The sequence below is a fragment of the Silurus aristotelis genome (genome assembly GCF_946808225.1).
Source record: "Silurus aristotelis genome assembly, chromosome: 12".
NCBI lineage: Eukaryota > Metazoa > Chordata > Actinopteri > Siluriformes > Siluridae > Silurus > Silurus aristotelis.
The window spans coordinates 17,131,202-17,149,590 of record NC_139585.1 but is presented as its reverse complement, the minus strand read 5'-3'; the positions used below and the strand labels follow the sequence as shown (position 1 = coordinate 17,149,590).

Genomic DNA, 18,389 nt, shown 5'->3' with positions numbered 1-18,389 from the left:
TGTTTTTTACAGTTTCATTTCCTACCTTACGGTTCACTCTCGCATATAACGAAACAAAGAATAACGTAGGAAAGGAATGACATATTTCCTGTTACGTGTGCACGGGGGAGTGTACATGGTAAACGATGTAAACAACAAGAGAGAGACTAGACAGAGAGGGCCGATTATAATGTTGGCGTTAACCATTTTTAATTAAATTGTTGTAATCAAAAATCGGATATCTCGTGTCATTTTGACTGACCATCATGAATCACCCGGTTACCGTCAAAGTGAATTTCCGTGGGAGCGTGAAGAAGTTTCCCGTTGTGGATACAGACAAAGCGCAGTGGGAGACAGTAGAGGCCTGGGTAAGCTGTCTTCATGAACCTACTGTTCGTGCTCGGTTACGTATCTGAGACCACAAGCGAAAGCGCCTACTACCGTCCTACATACTATATTATAATCGTGTATCACCGTAAATTGCGTATTATTTAGTAGTGTTTAGTACTGTAGGATACATGTTTGGACGCAGTCACTGTCCTAGAAGGCCAAAACCGCGGTCTGCATAAACAGACTAGTATTCGCCTCTTAGTTTGGCGTGAAAACATGGAAAAAAGGTTTAATTTGCAGTGTAAAGAAGTTCTGGAAAGATTTCCACGTAATGGCGTTTGCGTTTTTATTGTCATCTGGTTCGAGTCAAACTGATCTGATGACTACATAATCATGACTTACAGTAACTGGGATCGTTTATTCTAAATGCTACAAATGTATATTGTAATAATAATAATAATGGTGATGATGATAATAATAATACACACATCTTTCTTTTTATTTTCTGTTTGTATAGCATCTTTTGCAAGCTCAAGGTCGCGTGCAAAAATCAGTCAATAAATGGTGCTGATTGGTTACTTACATGGCTCATTCCACCATTCTTTTTTATTACCCTTAGATCAAAACCACTTTCGGCTTATGCCATTTTCAAGCTAAATATTTTGACGAGGATAATGAAGAGGTAAGCATTTGTCTAGTTGTTTCTGTCACTTTTTTTTTCATTCACATTTGTGATCAAGATTCCATTCGTTGTCATCAAAAAGCAATAATTACTTTGTTACTATTGCATTGGAATGTATTGTCACTTAATATTCTTGTACACTTTATTTGACAGATATCCATAAACAGCCAAGGTATGTGAGTACACCTGGTTTGTATGTCTTTTAATGTAAAATATTTTTATTTTTTGTGTGGGGGATTGCTGAATGTTTATATGTGTATATATAACGAACATCTATGCTAACAATGCAATGTTTTTTTTTCTATCAGATGAGTATACAGAGGCTTTGAAGGTAAAAACAGGTTTTATCTTGTTGCATTTCCTTTTAAATATCAAGACCATTGCATATCAACTTCTCTGAATAAGGAAACTGTCATTAAATGAATCGTACTTACAACATATTAAATTTAGAGTGCATTTAAGCAAGCCAACCAGCTACACATGAATGTGTATAAGATGAAAGGCCAGGCTGAAGGTGGGCCTGTTAAAGCTGAAGTTAAAGAACTCAGAATCGACCCCAGACCAGCTCCACCATATCGTGCCAGAGTAAAAATGGCAGACAAGGAAACCCAGGTGACCCCCGAGCGGGACTCGGTGAGAACTTGTGATTTCTGCAGAATAAAGCTCATGTGTCAATTAAAAAAATTAAATGTGAAACGTTTTTTTCTTTTAACATTCTAACATCTTGTTCTTTTTTCTGTAAATCTTAATAACACAATCTGTAATTATTCTGTCTTGTGTTTAGAATTTTTTGTTCATTTTGTTGATTAATCTTTGCATCCCCATTCTAAACTTTAATTTGACCATTCCAACAGGTTTTTAATACACTGATAATGTTACTTTTGTTAGGTGATTGTGAAGGAAAATAAAGTAAATAAAGTTGAAGAAGAAGCTGTCCCTGCATGGTTCAAATCTTACATGGACAGAGTATGTGCACTTAATTCAGTATGTCTTTTCACATGGCTGTGATGTCACTATTCAAAATTTATATTACGTTAAATTAAATTTGTTACAATTTTCCTCCCGGTCTTCCCAGTTCAAAGATCAGGTAGTGAGGGAAGTTGTGGACAAGATGTGTAGTGAATTTTCTGGCCAGTGCTGTACACACAGAGCCTCTGATCCCCCAGAAGAGCCCAGAACTTCTGGGACTCAGATGGCTGTAGTAAGTTCCACAACACAGAGGACCTCAGTACCTAACTGCAGCAGTTGCAAGGGTCCAGCCACTGGTGGAGGATATCACTGCAGGTGTGAGAGTATTCTCTCAAAGTCTTCTCTCAAAATATTTGTCAGAGTCAGCACTGTTTCTTTCTGTTTAAAGTGTCATTTAATCTGAGTAGAATAAAAGACCAATTTTTATTCATTTGTTTAGCGTGTGTCCCTCTTGCATCTTGTGTGAGCCATGCAGTCACAAACATGACCCCAGCCACAACCTGAAGAGAACACGGACCCCGTTGTCAGTCCCAGAACGTGGAGTAACTCCAGAGCCCAGGTCAGTTCAGTAAAACAGCTCAAATAGCTCATTTCTTTACAAGGTAGTGATTTGTAGAGGTCAACCGATTTTACTGATATCGATATTTAGGTTGGATCGCACTTGCCGATAACCAATTAATCAACCGATTGTTTTTAAAATAGATACTGGGCAAACAAAACAAACACACAACACTCAATGTAAATAGTACTGAACTTTTTTACAAAAATGAATTAAAAAAAATACTGAATCATGAAAATGTGCTAAATGAAATAATGAAAATATTAATTATATTATTAAACTTTTGAAGAAAATTAGACAAGTATTCAAACTGAAACTAAAAGAAACACTCCAAAAAACAACAACAAAAAAAAAAAACCCAAACCAGAAAGAATAAAAAGACTTTTCAAAATAACAGTACATGGTATCATTGACAGGAGGCTGCTCTCATTCTGTATAATGCAACTCAAAAAACTAAACTGTCGTATGGATTTCTGCCGATAGTTCCAGCAATCAGCTATGGACAATTATTCTGCAAAACCGATGAATCAGTCAACCTCTAGTGATTTCCTTTCTTTCTGTCAGGGTTTTTTTAATAATAAAAATGAATATATTGTAAAGGTACATCCTTACAGTTCTCATATGTGTAGTGATAAGCCCTATGAGTGATCATGTTTGTGCTCTGTTTTCACAGGTTCTTGCGGCGAGGAGACAGGACTGTCCGCAAGGCCGAGCGGCAGCGTCTGAAAGCTGAGCGTAGGCAGCTGAAGGCTGAAGTGAAGGAGATTAAGAAGAAGCTGCGTTTGGAGAAGAGAGGCCTGCTGTGGAGTGGAGCCACCAATGGCACTAGCAGCTCAGGTCTTGGCCCTGCTCCTGCCTCTGCTCCTGGTGCAGCTGCAGCCCCGGGCCCAGAGCCTCAGGCCTCCAGTCCAGAGTAAGGGCCATAGTGAGAGGGCTCAGGGCTGGGTGACCTACCGCCCCAGCCTAGAACAGTCTTTATCAAGATTATCTCATTGTCTGTTATAGTTGCGTTTATCGCTGGCAAGTGGATGGAACTACCTCAAATGCACCCGCTGCCTTTATTGTATTGCATCGTTTTTTAGGGAAAAAAAACCTTTTTTTTGCTTTGAGCTTCAAGAAAAAGACAGAAGCTGAGTCAAAGCTGTACTCACAATGCTCTGTACACTCAAACCAGGGGTCCCAAGGTCTCCTGCTCCACCTTGGTGCCCACAATGACAGCCTTGTTTCTGGATGAGAATCTACCAGACGGAACTTGTCTGGAGCCTGGCACCAAGTTCATCAAGTACTGGAAGATGAGGAATACTGGCAACATCAGCTGGACGTCTGACACAAAGGTATGTTAACAATGAAATATATATGTTCAGTAAAACAATATCCATGATTTTCATATTGTAATGGTGCACATCACATGTATCCACTTGTTCTTGTGTGAGTTTTGTTTGTGTTGCCTTGCTTGCATGTGGGCCATGTATATTTGTCTTAATAGCTGAAGTTCATGTGGGGAAATCTGGCATTGGATTCACAAGAGCGGAAAGAGGTGGCAGTGCCCTTCCTCAAGCCAGACCAGGTTGGTATGGTGAGTGTGGCATTTGTGGCACCCATGCTAGAAGGCACCTACACCTCCCACTGGCGCCTGGCACACTGCGGGGTGCAGTTTGGCCCCAGAGTATGGTGCAGCATCGTGGTAGTCCCCAGCTCAGGCCAGAAACTCAACTCTCACTCAAGCAAAATATTTGTGAGTACTTTTACTATTTCTTATTACCTTAATGAGGAACTAAACTGGGATCCAAAAGTCTGAGGCCACTAGTAAAAATGCTTCAACTGTAATGTAAAAAATTCTGATCTATTTTAAATTGATTTCAGTTTATTAATAACATTTCCTTATTAAATAATTAGCAATGGTTTTATCTCGGGCTGCAACTAACGATTATTTGAATAATGGATTAATTGGACAATTTTTGTATCAGATTTATGCAGCGGTGTACAAAAAATATGCATTGGTGTACAAATGCATGAGCATTTGCTGAAAACACAACAGTGACTAAAAATGTAATCGTTTATTGCTGTTGTTATTTGCTGCTTTTAGATTTAGTGTTTGTTCGCACCATTTTAATTGAATTCATCACAATGTCACGAGCGAGGTGATTGCGCAACCTGATGATTGCAAGTCACAACAGAACAGATCCAGTGCGACTCTCCCGAAGTTAGCAAACAGTTACACAATAGCACTCCATTAAACTATACCATTTTCACATGATGATATGTTTCGCCTTCATCCGTGACACCAGTGTCTTTTCTCTTCTTGCTGCTGGTTAACCATATATTTTCCACCATTTTCAAGTGGCTGTGTAATCTTACCATCATGCTAAGCCATAACTTGAACAGCCCAACTAATTGATAACAGCATTCATTGATAACGAATTTCATTATTGATTATTATCGATTTTATCGATTGGTTGTTGCAGCCTTAGTTTTATCCAAAAAATGTTCTGGATGCACCAAGATTAATAACCATATTTAAAGATTTAGCAAAATCATACAGTTTCCTAAACATTTTCCATTAATTTTATTGATGCAACAGTTAGTCCGTGATTTGGCCAGTATTAATTATTTTATTTTGTGATGCAGATGAATAAACACAGTGTTTTAGGAATTGATGGGATGTGCTGGACTGGCTCTAGAGATGAAACTCGGGGGTCCTCCGGCAACAAAAGAGAGTACTACATTCCCTCAGTGGACCTTCTCACAGCACAGGTGTGTGATCACTTCTAAATCGGCTTCTGTCCATGTAATATTACTGTAATAAACAATACTTCTTTTTTTATAGGATCTGCTCTCTTTTGAGTTGCTGGATATAAATATTGTCCAAGAGTTGGATAAGGTCCCAGCTAACACTCCAGCTGGTATGCATTACATTAGTGATATTTAGCTATTTCACTGTAGGGTAAAGTAGAGGCTATGACGGGCAACTGTTTTATTATTATTATTGCTAAATTTGTATTACATTTTCGTTATATAGCTATGACTCCATGCATGTCCCCAGTGCCACATTATGGACATACATTTGGAAAGCATGGACTGGGCTTGGTAAAAGAGAACATAGAATGCACAGGCACTAAAACACTCCAAGGTAACGAAAGTTTTTATTCCTACTTGTAGTTCTCAATTTTTATTCTTTCTTGTAGTTCTCAGTTTTAGTCCACAAGATGTCCTCATTAAACATTTGCAAAGTTTAACAAAACCTTGGAATTTCAATATCCTATCATACAATTCTGAGATATTAATTCAACGAGACCCTCAATAAGATTACAAAAAATTATAAAAAAATTATAAATATATATATAAAATATTATTTATTTATTTATTTATTTATTTATTTATTTATTTATTTATTTATTTATTTATTTATTATTATTTTTTTTTCCATACACTTGTGTTGCGCTTATGCTTATGAATGTGAATAATGAGTATCAAAATATATAATAAACAGTAACTCATCATAACTCACTTCTGAAGAATAAAAGCCTAAAACAGTATTATATTTGTATGATCTCAATTTAATTTTCTGCGTTCTCTCAACATAAAGATAATGCTAATCGTTGTCAGGGCACATGATTTGTGTGTTTGTTAGTTGTGCAGCCTCAGATACACTCTGACAATTTGGATCTTCAAGTTCATGATGAAGGTGATGATGACATCAGCGGGACTCAGTTTGTCTGTGAGACTGTGATTAGGTCACTCACGTTGGAGGAAGAGCCTGAGCACAAACCTCCACGACGGGGTCGAGTCAATCACAACAGGCCTGAGCGTGAGAGCAAATGTGAATATTATATATCAAAAAGGAATTAATTTTATTTCATAATATCTGCTCAGAAGAAAAATTGCAAATATCTCTTTATTGTCTGAATTTCTTGCAGATCATGACCCCACACCAGTAAATGAGAGGTCCTTGATAGAGAGGAATGACAGACCCCTCTTGCCGACCATTAAGAGGCCAGAAGCTCCACCTTCAGTCCAAGTACCTATTATACTTGAAGAGCCTACTATCCCAGGTGAAAAAATATTCCTTCCATTTCACAGTGGGAGCTTAATTTCAGTTTTTCTAAAAAATAATGATTAATTATGTAAAAATGCAGAGACACTCATCCTTAACACTTCATTCATTTGTCCTTTAAGTGCTTTTGATATATTTTGTAATAATTTATGTATTCTCCCAACAATGCAGCTTTTTCAGAAATGTTGATTGGCTCTAATGAAAACTTGTACACTGACCCTGCTGCTCTGGAGGAGAATGAAGGAAAAAAGGAAGATTATGATAAAGAGGAAGAGGCAGGAGAGTGGGATGAGGTGAGCAGCCAGGCATCCTCAGCCTCTTCAGAAGAGTACCTTGTTGTTTTGCCTGACTGCTTTGATACCTCCAAACCACTGGGAGATTCTCTGTACAGCTCAGCTGTGTCCCATCCTGGAAATACCTGTAATACAGAGCCTGAGAGAGCACAGGATCAGACTACTGCTGAGGGGGAGGCAGTGGAATCAACAGCCCTAATGCAGAACAGCGTGAACAGGTTGCTGTGCACTTCTCAGCTACTGAACACTACTCCACTAATTCCTGAAGTGGCACTTGCACCTGTCTCCCTGTCACCACCCCCTACTCTTCGTACACATAGGTCAGAACTATGTGCATTTTAAGCTTTTTATTAGCTTAAATCAATGTACGTGACACTGATTTTTGTATATTGTTCTGATTGTTTTTTTATTAGGTCAATACAACCTTTTGTGACTGAGATTAGAACACTGGAATCTGAGGAGAACAGATCATGCCCACCTGAGAACAAAACAAATGGTCAGTTCTTGGATAAAAGCATAAGTAATATCATCTCTTTTTTTTATTTATTTTTTTATGTGGAATCATTTATGTATTTAGACGAAAGTTTGTGGAACATTTTTTAGCATCTCATTTCACTTCAGTACCCATTTGCTGTTATATCATCCACTCCACTGGGCGTTCCATGAGAGATGTCCCATTACTAGATTTTGGAGTGTGGTTTTGGAGATTTGTACTCATTCAGCTACAAAGGTGTTAATAAAGTCAGATACTGATGTAGGGTGAGGAGGCCTAGAGTGCAGTCAGCATTCCAAATCCACTCCAACTCCATGTAAATCTTAATGGAGAATGAAGGGAAATATTAAAGCAACCAATCTAAAGACATCCTGTACAATTGTGTGCCTCTAATTTTGTGATAACAGTTTGGGGCCGTGCCAAATCTGGCTGGAAAAGTGAGGTATACCAATTATTTTGTCCATATATTGTATCTATTTCCAAGGATGCATTTTCTACCATTTAATAGTTGATCAAACAAAAGCTTAAAAAGTGTAAATATTTGATCATTTTTGCCTCGATGAATCCTTACACTCATACACAAGATTACTTGCATTTATCAACGTGGAGTTAAAATGACATTTTTGTGACACCTTTTTTGTAAGAACATTGCATTTTATATTTGACTCTTCATTGTAATGTGTCTTGTGAATGGTGATTTATGTCTCTGTTTCTCAGGATTAGGATCAACACATTTGGAGTCCCCTGCCAGTGCCTTTGAGTCCTGTAGCTCTCAGGATCCCAGGTAAAATTCCTCACCACTTACACTTTTATCAAGTAATTACATGATAACACACATAATATTATAACATAAAACATAATTATTCTTAATGGCAAATCCTCTTCAGCTGGTTTGGATGGAGACCATTGATGGACAGCCACATTCAGGTCTCTCCAGAGATGTTCAATAGGGTTCAAGGCATAGCTCTGGCCGGGTCACTATAGGACGTTGTTCCCAATCTAATGCCTGTGGGCTTAGGTTTGTTGTCATGTAGAAAGGTGAACCTTTGGCCAAGGCTGAGGTCCTGAGTGCTGTGAAACAGTTTTTTCTAGAGGATATTATTGTACTTTGCTCCATTTAGCTTCCCCTCAACCTTGACCAGTTGTAAAGTCCCTCACAGCATGATGCTGCCACCACTATGCTTCACTTTTGGGATAGTTTTGGGAAGGTGATGAGTGGTGCCTGATTGTCTCCAGATACATTTAGAATTGAGGCCAATCACTTCAATCTTGATTTCATCAGACCAGAGAATCCTGTTTCACACAGTCGGAGAGTCCTTCTGTTGCCTGTTAGCAAACTCCAAGAAGGCTTCCATTGGTTTTGCACTGAGGAGAGGCTTCTGTCTACCCACTCTGCTATAAAGCCCAGATCGGTAGAGGGCTTCATTGATGTTGTCCTTCTGGAACTTTGTAACATCTCCACACAGGATCTTCAAAATTCAGTGAGAATGACCATCTGGTTCTTGGTCACTTCTCTTACTAAGGCCTTTCTTCCCTATTTGCTCAATTAGACCGGGCGTCCTAGTTGTTCCACACATTCCATTTAAGAATTCTGGAGGCTACTGCATTTTTAGGAATCTCTAGGGTAGCAGCAATTTTTTTTTTTAGCCTTTATTTCAGATAGATGCTTCGCAATAATCCTGACTCTGAGCTCTGCAGGCAGTTCTTTTGCAAACATTTCTAGAATTCTGTTTTTGCTTTGTCATTATGAGTGTGGATTAGTGAGAAAAAAAGATCTATCTGAACCATGTAGTATCTGCATAAACACCTGAAATACTTGTAAACCAAGTCCTGAGTTTGGGTTTGTAGCAGAAATGAAAAACATGCCTATGCATGTCACTAATGCTTAAAAATAGAATGCAAAAAGGAAGTAGCTCTAAACTCATGTTCTTCCTGCATGCCCACAGACAGACATATCTCAATAGGAACACCACAAACTGTGTGTTTTCTGTTTTTTCTTAATTTTATACTATGTGGGTTGATGATTACTCCTTGTAAGTAATTGTTGTTTTTGTTTGAAGGCTACGTCACGGTGGCCTCACTGAAGGACTGGTCAAAGGGGCTCTCTCTGTGGCAGCATCTGCTTACAAAGCACTTTTCACAGGCCAGAGCAGCTCCACACAGGTACTTACATTCAGCAACTTGACACCAATTTGCATCTGTTTTCACTTTTTCATTTCTTATATCCACATGCAGAAATATGTGACAAAGTAATTCATATTATGACAAAACAATTCATACTTTTAGGATTTATGTTTCTAAGAATTTTGTCTCTCTTAGTGTCCTTTGGATGAATACTTGCTTTGTTGACACAGGTTCCATGTACACTCTGTATCCTCCTTGAGAATTACCTTTGCCATTTTTTTTTCCTCTGCAGCGGCCCAGTGCTGATCCAGCGTCTAAAGAAGCCTCATTGATAGCTGTGCTACAGGAGATGGGCTTCGGTAACAAGCTTCTAAACCAGAAACTGCTGAGGAAGCATCAGTACAATCTGTTGGATGTGGTCAATGAGCTAGTGCAAATGACCGACAATGAATGGTACACAAAACGCCATTAAAGATGGTAGAATTATAACCTCGATAGGTGTGATACAGGAGGTGTCTCTAATATACTCAAGTTGAGATGTGATTCTTTTTTAAGTCAGGGGTTTAGTGGTTTAGTGTAGGACTGCTTTTATTTAACAGTCCTTCCACAAATATCTATCAGAGCGACTATTCAGTTGTATAGTTTTCGATTATATGTTTTTGGCACATTATGAATGGAAAATCTCAGAAATTAATCTATTTGTCTGATTTATCTATATTTCTTCAAGCACAGTAATGTTTTAACACATTGGAAACTTAAATGTGCTTAATCACTTTAATAGGATACAAAGCCTAGTCAGAGATATTGCCTTGAGATTGTCATGTGGTTGGTAATAATACTTTTGCAACTCTTTACATTTGCCAATCAGCTGTAGGATATTAAAAACATATTCAGTATTTTATGCGCTTTGTCACCGTGACCTCTTTGATTTCAGTTTGAGTAACACTAATTACTGTAATGTTTAACCATGTGACACTAAGGTGGTGGTTTTCCAACACATAAAATGTGCAATGACTTGTTGAATCATGCTTAACCTAGCCAGTGATTGATTGAAATTTTGCTAGACAACAGGTGTTGGTTGTCCTCTGTGTACTAACAATGTGATCATGGAGCTAATGGCTTAAGTAAATGTGGTTCTTGGTGTCCAGGAAATAAAGCATTCCATATTAATTTGGGGTCGCATTTGATTCATTTTTGTTTTACAAAATAAAGAGCAACGAATGCAACATAAAGGAAATTATGCTGCTTTTTTGCTCTTGCAACAAAATAGTTTGTTTTATTTTTTAAATATAGCAGTTGTTATTCTTAGTAGTACAGAAAAAAAGGAATTAGTAGTTGATGTTCATATTAAAGACATGAGAGAATTATGCCCCTGTGAAATGAAAGATCTGGCTCATGTCTTTTTCCCCTGTAGTCAGCTTCCTGTTTTAAATGATATGATTGTGTGTCCTGTTTTTCACTCAATTTACTTCACCCACAAAATATAGAGGAGAAGAGAACTGAAGTGAATTCTTGTTTTCTGCTGCTGATTGGGGTTTACTGTATTCAGTGTTTTAATTAATCAAATAGAGCTGCAGAATAGAGGTTATCATATCATAGCTTTTTTTGTTTGATTTCTCTGTCCCAGTTATTTTTTACAGAATAAAGCACTTGCATGCACACAGACACTTCAATAAATCGTTTCACTGCTTTGAATCGTTTAACATTTAAACAATGCCATGTGGCAAAAATTCTGTGCAAGCCCATTTTATATTTAGATATTTTAAATCAAGATGGAAAGAAGAACCGAGTGAATTTGAAAGAGTTTTAGTTTTTCAAACTGAATTACAAAAGTGTTGCATGTATGGTCAAACATATGACTAATCCTCGTGCATTAGTGTGATACGACAAACAAAACAAGAACTGTTTTACAGGTTACTGTGAATAAACCCTTTTATGCAAGAACAATCTGTCAACATTTTGATGAGAAATATAGTAAGGTTGTAGTACTAGCATTAGTAGTTGTAATAGTACATGTGCACATTTGATCTACAGAGATGTGTAGAAAACATGAGACACACTTCACCTTGTTCTTGCAAAGTAGCAAGCAAGTTGTGTCTGATGTACACCAAGAGAACAAAAGCCTGACTGCAGTGAGTGAGGTGGTGTATTAGCTTGTTATCATGTCTCTCAGAAAACTAATGAAGGAAGTGGTGGAAGTGAATAATTGATCACTTGAAAGGTGAAAATACCTCATGTGCTTTACCCAGGGGATAACTATAGGCAAATTATTATACTACTATCCACAGGGTAAGCACATCTTAACCCAACTGTGCTGGGATGTGGATGTGGAGACATGTTCTTGACGATTTTTCCATTTAAATTAACACTTCTAGAGCATTTATGTGGGGTGAGGAAGACTGAGACTATGTCGAATTCTTCCTCGACAACCTCAGCAATTGGACTTTGCTTTAAGCACATGGGCATTTTTATGGCATGAGCTGAAACACATTTGAGTAAGTTCATATCAATAAAGAGAAAGTATAATGCTACAGCAAATTTGGCAGATTTGAAAAAGTAACGTTTTTGAAAGTGGATTGAATGTAGTTTTGGCGAACATTCCGGAAATTGTGAGAAAGCAGTCATACTGAAAGCAGCCACGACGCGGCCACAAGTAAGTCACACAGCAGCACAAGTAGGAAGAGACTGCGCACTCTGAATCCGTCTGACAAAGAATGCGGAATAATTAAATTTTTCATGTAAACAGGAATAAAGTATGGGTTTAACCAACACTAATGACCTGTTTGAAGCCAGCGGACTGTGTGTTTGAGAGCTGGACAAGCGGTGAGTGTAAAAGCTTGCAAGTGTTTAAACATAAGGAGATCATTCTAATGAAGACTGGCGTGTTCAATACAACGTTTAATACTGACAACATTATAACTTGTATTTTGTGTATAAAACAGCTTGACCTTCACATTCAGTATACTGTATCTTTAAAGTTTTTTTTATGCTCCAAGAAACTAAAAACGTGATTTGGTCAAGTAGATATTTAGGGTTTTTTTGGGGGGGAACTGAAACCTCGGGCTTTGTATTTACCTTAAAAACAAATTTACACAGTGACTGTTTTCTTTGATGATGAATCTTTGAACATCTATTTCTTTGTAGACCAAAGTTTTGTAAATTACAGTCATATTATTTCAGCCTATCTTCAGAAAATACAGCAGATATAATGACCCACAACAAACTGAAAACCTCCAGGTGGCTGGACTACGGCAGCGTCACAGCAGAACCCCACTGGGAAACGTGTCCTACCTGCCAAGGCTTAGGACGAATACCTAGAAGTATGCTCCAAACATTGTGTTTAGTAGTGTTTACTTTTAGCTTAGTATAATTTCAATATAAAGTTATGGTAATTAAAAAGCAATATTTTCCTGCAGAGTTCACAGTATCATGTAGGAGCACAATCAGTATCATAATTTTGAGTACCTTGGTTAATATATAGTTTGTATAATATACACACATACCACATACATACATACACATTATATATATATATATATATATATATATATAATATACACACACATACATACAGTGGGGCAAAAAAACCAAGTATTTAGTCAGCCACCAATTGTGCAAGTTCTCCCACTACAAAGATTAGAGAGGCCTATAATTTTTATCATATGTACACTTCAACTATGAGAGACAAAATGATCACATTGTCTAATTTTTAAAGAATTTATTTGCAAATTGTGGTGGAAAATAAGTATTTGGTCAATAACAAAAGTTCATCTCAATACTTTGTTATTTACCCTTTTTTGGCAATGACAGATCAAACATTTTCTGTAAGTCTCCACAAGGTTTTTACACACTGTTGCTGGTAGTTTGGCCCATTCCTCCATGCAGATCTCCTCTAGAGCAGTGATGTTTTGGGGCTGTCGCTGGGCAACACGGATTTTCTATGGGGTTAAGATCTGGAGACTGGCTAGGCCACTCCAGGACCTTAAAATGCTTCTTATGAAACCACTCCTTCGTTGCCCGGGCGGTGTGTTTGGGATCATTGTCATGCTGAAAGACCCAGCCACATTTCATCTTCAATGCCCTTGCTGATGAAAGGAGGTTTTTACTCAAAATCTCACGATACATGGCCCCATTCATTCTTTTCTTTACACGGATCAGTTGTCTTGGTCCCTTTGCAGCAGGACAGCAAGCAACAGCCCCAAAGCATGATGTTTTCACCCCCATGCTTTGCAGTAGGTATGGTGTTCTTTGGATGCAACTCAGCATTCTTTCTCCTCCAAACACGACAATTTGAGTTTTTACCAAGAAGTTCTATTTTGGTTTCATCTGACAATATGACATTTTCCCAATCCTCTTCTGGATCATCCAAATGCTCTCTAGCAAACTTCAGACAGGCCCGGACATGTACTGTCTTAAGCAGGGGGACACCTCTGGCACTGCAGGATTTAAGTCCCTGGCGGCGTAGTGTGTTACTGATGGTAGTCTTTGTTACTTTGGTCCCAGCTCTCTGCAGGTCATTCACTTGGTCCCTCCGTGTGGTTCTGGGATTTTTGTTTACCATTCTTGTGAACATTTTGACCTCATGGGGTGAGAGCTTGCGTGGAGCCCCAGATCGAGGGAGATTATCAGTGGTCTTGTATGTCTTCCTTTCATTCATTTCATTCATTCATTTTCTCCCGCTTATCCGTAATTCGGGTCGCGGGGGCAGCAGTCTAAGCAGACCCCCGCCTTCGACTGCTGCCCAATCCTCACAGCACCGTCCCTTACGGTCGCTCCTGCAAGTGGTGAGCCCACGGGAAGGCGGCCCCACGTCACTCCGACGTCACGGACCTTAATATTTCCCTCGTAAGGGACCCCGTACAATGTATGTCTTCCATTTTCTAATAATTGCTACCACAGTTGATTTCTTCACACCAAACTGCTTACCTATTGCAGATTCAGTCTTCCCAGCCTGGTGCAGGTCTACAATTTTGTTTCTGTTGTCCTTTAACAGCTCTTTGGTCTTAGTCATTGTGGAGTTCAAACAGGTGCCATTAATACAGGTAACAAGTGGAGGACAGAGAAGCCTCTTAAAAAAGAAGAAAAATCTTGCCTTTTTGTAGGTGACCAAATACTTATTTTTCACTATAATTTGCAAATAAATTCTTTAAAAATCAGACAATGTGATTTTTCTGCTTTTTTTTCTCATTTTGGCTCTCATAGTTGAAGTGTACCTATAAGGTCCCCTGGTGGTCTAGTGGTTAAGATGCAGCGCTCTCACCGCTGCGACCCGGGTTCGATCCCCGGTCAGGGAACCATCCCCAGCCACTCTCAGTGCCGGTCCCAAGCCCGGATAAATTGGGGCGGGTTGCGTTAGGAAGGGCATCCAGCGTAAAACATGTGCCAAATCAAACGTGCGGAGGATCCGCTGTGGCGCCCCCTAACGGGAGAAGCCGAAAGAAACTTTAGTTGAAGTGTACCTATGATGAAAATATAGGCCTCCCTCATCTTTTTAAGTGGGAGAACTTGCACAATTGGTGGCTGACTAAATACTTTTTTGCCCCACTATATATATATATATATAACAAGTCTTGACTGTATTTTATTTTTAATAAAAGACAAGGACCCCAGATATGCATTTAAAATAATGGACAAATATTTTCAGAAACAAAACGAAAATTTGTTCTCTAGGGAAAACCTGAAATCTAAAAAAAGGGACTTTTAAATAGGTATGTCTAGGAATAAATAAACTTTCTTTCGGCTTCTCCCATTAGGGGTCGCCACAGCGGATCATCCGTATTCGTGATCTGCATGTTTGATTTGACATGTTTTTACGCTGGATACCCTTCCTAACGCAACCCTCCCCATTTATCCGGGTTTGGGACCGGCACTAAGAGTGCACTGGCTTGTGCAACCCCAATGAGTATGTCTAGGAATATTTGAGAATGATGAGCATAAAAATATAAATAATCTTTAAATATTTTCCACAGAGAAATCAAATATACTTTTAACAAGCATTTCATCATAATAATTATTACTGAAAGAGACAGTAGATCTTATTCTTAAAAGGCTTTACCCAGTATAGGGCATTAAAATAGTGTAAAAATAAAACAATATGACATCCACATATATGAGACCACATCTTGTAAGCAATTTTATTCATTTATGCTTATTTTCATGATGAGTGCCAATAATTCTGGAGTTGATTGTATATATGTAATTAGACATACTTTAAATATATAATCACAAAACAGTGTGTGTAGATCATTGGGTAATTAGTTTTTTTGTGTGTGTTAAAGAATCGAATTGGTTATGTTGAGCATGCTTTTTAAAAATGTTTATAATATCTGTGTTCAGGTGAAGAGGCTCAGCTCGTTGCAGTTATTCCATGCTCTGACAAAAGGCTGAAGCCTATTCGTACGTGAGTGTCACATGTGGATTTGATATACCTGTTAAAATAATTAGTCTTTTTGTCGAATGCACTAAAATAGTACAATAAATACAAGTGTTTGTTCTTTTGAGCTACTGTATTATCAATAATATGCTTCCTGTATTTGGCAACAAGCTAATAATGCATTTTGTTTTTGCAGGAAGCTGTACGTGTGTATCTCAGTTGCGTTATGTCTTTTGATCTGTTGCCTGATCCTGTTTTTCTTATTCCCTCGGAGTTTGGTCTTAACTCCTGTAACTCTGCAGTCCGCCCTTGTCTATTTCACACCGAAAACTGTTCAGATGACCATCACAGTATGTAATTTTATTTTATTAACAGAGATCCCAAATTTAACTTAAGCTGCATAACACTCCTGCCAGTGCATGGCATAACTTTCAAATGAAATAATTGTTCTCTCCACTCTTGTAATGAACCTATTCTTCTAATATGTGCCTAAAGGAAGGCACATATTAGAAGTATGTGTATATGTATAAGTATATATCTTTGCTGCTGTAACAAAGACATTTCCCCACTGTAGGATGAATAAAGTTATATCTTATCTCTTATCTTAAAGTGAATTGCCTGATTATAAAACAGTAACTATTTGAGTTTATGATGTCTGTTAATTATAATTAATAACTAAAATATACTTTCATTGTTACTGTTTTGTTTTTATAAATCATTTTAAAGCATAAGCACCTAAAAATCTGCTGTCCATTTTGTAGAACAAACTAAACATCAGCAATCAAAACTTTGTCAGCACTCACGCTCATGATCTGGATCTACAAATTTTGTTTAATGAAATTGTAGTTGGAACGACCAAAGTCGAAAATGTGACCACAGTTCCCCCTCGTTCACAGAAATCGGTGGGTTTTTCCTATTTAAAATATTTAAAGTTAAAACATTTACAAAACAAGTATTGAAAATATTGGCCATAAGCTATCATTATTATAACCATTAACTGACTTAAATCACTTTTCCCTTTTGCAGATTAATGTTGTGACTAGTGTTATCATTGAAGATGAAGGTCTGGTGTAAGTATTATATATTTATACATATTAATTTTATATATATTTATACATATTAATTTTATATATATATATATATATAGGGACGGTGCTGTGAGGATTGGGCAGCAGTCGAAGGCGGGGGTCTGCTTAGACTGCTGCCTCCGCGACCCAAATTACGGATAAGCGGGAGAAAATGAATGATGAATGAATGAATATATATATATATATATATATATATATATATATATATATATATATATATATATATACAGTACAGACCAAAAGTTTGGACACACCTTCTCATTCAAAGAGTTTTCTTTATTTTCATGACTATGAAAATTGTAGATTCACACTGAAGGCATCAAAACTATGAATGAACACATGTGGAATTATATATGGAATTATATAGATAACAAAAAAGTGTGAAACAACTGAAAAATGTCATATTCTAGGTTCTTCAAAGTAGCCACCTTTTGCTTTGATTACTGCTTTGCACACTCTTGGCATTCTCTTGATGAGCTTCAAGTGGTAGTCACCTGAAATGGTCTTCCAACAGTCTTGAAGGAGTTCCCTGAGAGATGCTTGGCACTTGTTGGCCCTTTTGCCTTCACTCTGCGGTCCAGCTCACCCCTAAACCATCTCGATTGGGTTCAGGTCCGGTGACTGTGGAGGCCAGGTCATCTGGCGCAGCACCCCATCACTCTCCTTCTTGGTCAAATAGCCCTTGATGCCTTCAGTGTGACTCTACAATTTTTATAGTCATGAAAATAAAGAAAACTCTTTGAATGAGAAGGTGTGTCCAAACCTTTGGTCTGTACTGTGTGTATATATATATAATTAAAAGAAAAAAAACAGATGCATGTGGTCACATTCTCAAGCTGCATAGTGATAAAGTTTTTGACTGTAAAATATGATTTCTTTATTTCTTTATTTTTTTCCCAGTTATTACTGTCAGCCAAGTTTCCTCCGTCCCCACACCTTGTATATGCATTTGCAGTAAGTATCCATTTTGCCCCCTTAGCATTGAATTTATGCACAGCTTCACAAATACTTTTTGAATTTGGATATTGCTTCTGGTTTATGATTTAAATTATATTTTGCACTATATAAATGACTGCATGTTCTGGGCTCATGTATATAGAGGTACTGTATATTGTAAAGTGGTATAAAACAATAAATGTGGTAGCATGTAATCATGTGACATGCATGCAATAAATGCTTAAGCTGTAATTCTCTGTTCTCCACAGAATAACTGTAAAAGCCTACTACATGTCACATGAGGAGCAGCTCTCGTTGGATACATTTGAGTTTATAGATTGTGGAAAAAACACTACCATTCCTCATCCTATACAACAATTTCACTGACAAACTGCCAATAAAGACAAATCAACATAACAAAACAAATGGCAGATCGATAGCAAATGCCTAAGCTGATTATAAAAATGAACATTTGGGATCAAACTTTTTAACTGATAAATGTAATCACA

General features: G+C 37.7%; 2 protein-coding genes across 5 annotated transcripts; both read left to right on the top strand.

Annotated features, from left to right (window-relative positions):
- The first annotated feature begins 69 nt into the window (after positions 1–69).
- Positions 70–10,653, top strand: nbr1a (NBR1 autophagy cargo receptor a). 4 transcript variants are annotated; one of them, XM_083556215.1, is made up of 21 exons: positions 70–347; positions 929–991; positions 1,145–1,163; positions 1,300–1,322; positions 1,442–1,624; positions 1,880–1,957; positions 2,067–2,275; positions 2,400–2,519; positions 3,193–3,432; positions 3,694–3,853; positions 4,006–4,254; positions 5,148–5,273; positions 5,347–5,422; positions 5,539–5,649; positions 6,151–6,327; positions 6,437–6,571; positions 6,754–7,186; positions 7,280–7,362; positions 8,077–8,143; positions 9,420–9,522; positions 9,776–10,653. In XM_083556215.1, exons 1-21 carry the CDS (start codon positions 246–248, stop codon positions 9,953–9,955), a joined length of 2,937 nt encoding a protein of 978 aa, XP_083412341.1. In that variant the 5' UTR covers positions 70–245; the 3' UTR covers positions 9,956–10,653. The 4 variants fall into 4 exon arrangements, with proteins under 4 accessions (XP_083412341.1, XP_083412340.1, XP_083412339.1 ...); XM_083556214.1 differs by having other exon boundaries at positions 6,745–7,186; XM_083556213.1 differs by having other exon boundaries at positions 6,151–6,339.
- A 1,482-nt stretch (positions 10,654–12,135) lies between these two features.
- tmem106a (transmembrane protein 106A) lies at positions 12,136–18,389 on the top strand. Its single transcript, XM_083556238.1, has 8 exons — positions 12,136–12,306; positions 12,664–12,803; positions 15,820–15,883; positions 16,053–16,206; positions 16,618–16,758; positions 16,883–16,926; positions 17,845–17,898; positions 18,150–18,389. The coding sequence occupies exons 2-8, from the start codon at positions 12,692–12,694 to the stop codon at positions 18,265–18,267; spliced, it is 687 nt and encodes a 228-aa protein (XP_083412364.1). The 5' UTR covers positions 12,136–12,306; positions 12,664–12,691; the 3' UTR covers positions 18,268–18,389.

Bases quoted from the DNA above. Each gene is read 5' to 3' on its own strand.
- nbr1a (XM_083556212.1), top strand. From the start codon at position 246: ATGAATCACCCGGTTACCGTCAAAGTGAATTTCCGTGGGAGCGTGAAG. The intron at 2,520-3,192 runs GTCAGTTCAGTA...CTGTTTTCACAG, and splicing joins GGAGTAACTCCAGAGCCCAG to GTTCTTGCGGCGAGGAGACA. The intron at 3,433-3,693 runs GTAAGGGCCATA...CACTCAAACCAG, and splicing joins CCTCAGGCCTCCAGTCCAGA to GGGTCCCAAGGTCTCCTGCT.
- tmem106a (XM_083556238.1), top strand. From the start codon at position 12,692: ATGACCCACAACAAACTGAAAACCTCCAGGTGGCTGGACTACGGCAGC. The intron at 16,207-16,617 runs GTATGTAATTTT...TCCATTTTGTAG, and splicing joins CTGTTCAGATGACCATCACA to AACAAACTAAACATCAGCAA. The intron at 16,759-16,882 runs GTGGGTTTTTCC...TCCCTTTTGCAG, and splicing joins CCCCTCGTTCACAGAAATCG to ATTAATGTTGTGACTAGTGT.